This window comes from Camelina sativa, chromosome 18, assembly GCF_000633955.1.
Source record: "Camelina sativa cultivar DH55 chromosome 18, Cs, whole genome shotgun sequence".
NCBI classification, from domain to species: domain Eukaryota; kingdom Viridiplantae; phylum Streptophyta; class Magnoliopsida; order Brassicales; family Brassicaceae; genus Camelina; species Camelina sativa.
In genome coordinates this window covers 16,929,815-16,931,213 of record NC_025702.1, presented here as the reverse complement: position 1 = coordinate 16,931,213, position 1,399 = coordinate 16,929,815, and the positions used below count along the sequence as shown (strand labels likewise).

General features: G+C 39.9%; 1 protein-coding gene across 1 annotated transcript in view; it reads right to left on the bottom strand.

The window, feature by feature from the left end:
- The window catches only part of LOC104763601 (dof zinc finger protein DOF5.3-like), a 2,674-nt gene extending 1,708 nt beyond the window's left edge, over positions 1-966 (bottom strand). Inside the window, exons 1-2 of the mRNA XM_010486955.2 lie at positions 791-966; positions 5-683 (exon numbers count right to left, since the gene is read on the bottom strand). Coding sequence (XP_010485257.1) covers positions 5-683; positions 791-814 — 703 coding nt within the window. The 5' untranslated portion in view covers positions 815-966. The remainder of the gene's footprint in view (positions 1-4; positions 684-790) is intronic.

Sequence of the window (1,399 nt, the reverse complement as noted above, 5' to 3'; positions counted from 1 at the left end):
CCACCACCCACTCCTATGTTCATCATCCCAAAGCTCTCTCCATTCATCTGCCATGGGAACCCCCACAAGACCCTGCTTGAATCACCCATCCCAATATCCAAACCGCTACTCCCGTTTCCAAACGCATAACCAGTATTCCCCTTTTGTTGGCTTGTCCCAAACACACTCTCCATGTCAGACTGATGAGAGCTACTGAATTCCGAAGGAAACCCTAGATGTGCAGAACTCCCCGGAGGTTGTTTGTTCAGCAAGGCAAAGGCTAAGCTGAGATCAATCTGTTCATTGTTACTATACCCACCGAAACTCGCCGCGGAGAATGCTTTCCCATCGTGGGACGCCGGTTCTGGGGTGGTTCTGAGGCTTCTTGTAGCCGAAGATGTGGACCGTTTGTTTTTCCGGCAGCCTCCTCCGACGGGGATGTTCCTCAGGGTTCCGCCTTTAGTCCAGTATCTCCGGCATGATTTGCAGAAGTAGCGAGGCTGAGTGAGGCTGTAGTTGTTGTAGTAACAAAACTTTGTGTTTGTTGAGTCACAACGTGGACACCTCAGAGCTAGCTCCGGTGGCTGTGGCCTTGTCGCTGCAGCCGAACGTTTCTTCTGATCCTGATCATCTGATTGTGTTGGGTTTGATGAATATGATACTCCCATGGCTTCTCTTGCTTTGTTATAATTCCCAAACACATCCTTCAATAAGAAAAAAGAAACAAAAAAAACGCATCAAGATTCTAATATATAGACAAACAAAAACCCATCAAGAAGTTAGAATTTGTGGATCTTGAATTGTAGTTTACCTGGTTTTGTAACAAATGATCCATAAGAGCTGATGAATCTGAGAAGCTGCTTGAAGAGTAATGAGTGTTAGTAGTGTTTATGTGTTGGGAGATTGAGATTGTTTCTTGAGATCAGAGAGAGAATGATGGATACGAGTAGAAAGTAAAAGTGAAGCAAAAGGAAAAGCCAAGCATCTGTATATATACATGGGAATGTGGGAGCAGAGAGAGAGACACAATTCTTGTTGTGACCTCGATCTCATATTATTTTATTTAATATTTAATTATTTTTAAAACAAAATGGTGGTATGAATAAGAATAATGTGAAAACCAATTCGGAACGTGATTTGGAACAGACATAAAGCCGCCGTTTAAATTCATTTTTATAATGTGAACAAAAATTCTACATACAGTACGCATATTATTAAAATTTTCTCTACATAATTAGTAGTTTGATAAAGGTATTGGGAAAGTACATAAACTGATGATAGTGTGTTACGATCTCTCTTCAAGACTTGTTGAGAGTACTACTTCAAAAAAAAAGAGTTATTTTTTATTGGTCGAAAATACTAATGTTTTGGATGGTTTTGATAAAAATACTACTAATCATATTTAAACATATTTACCAAA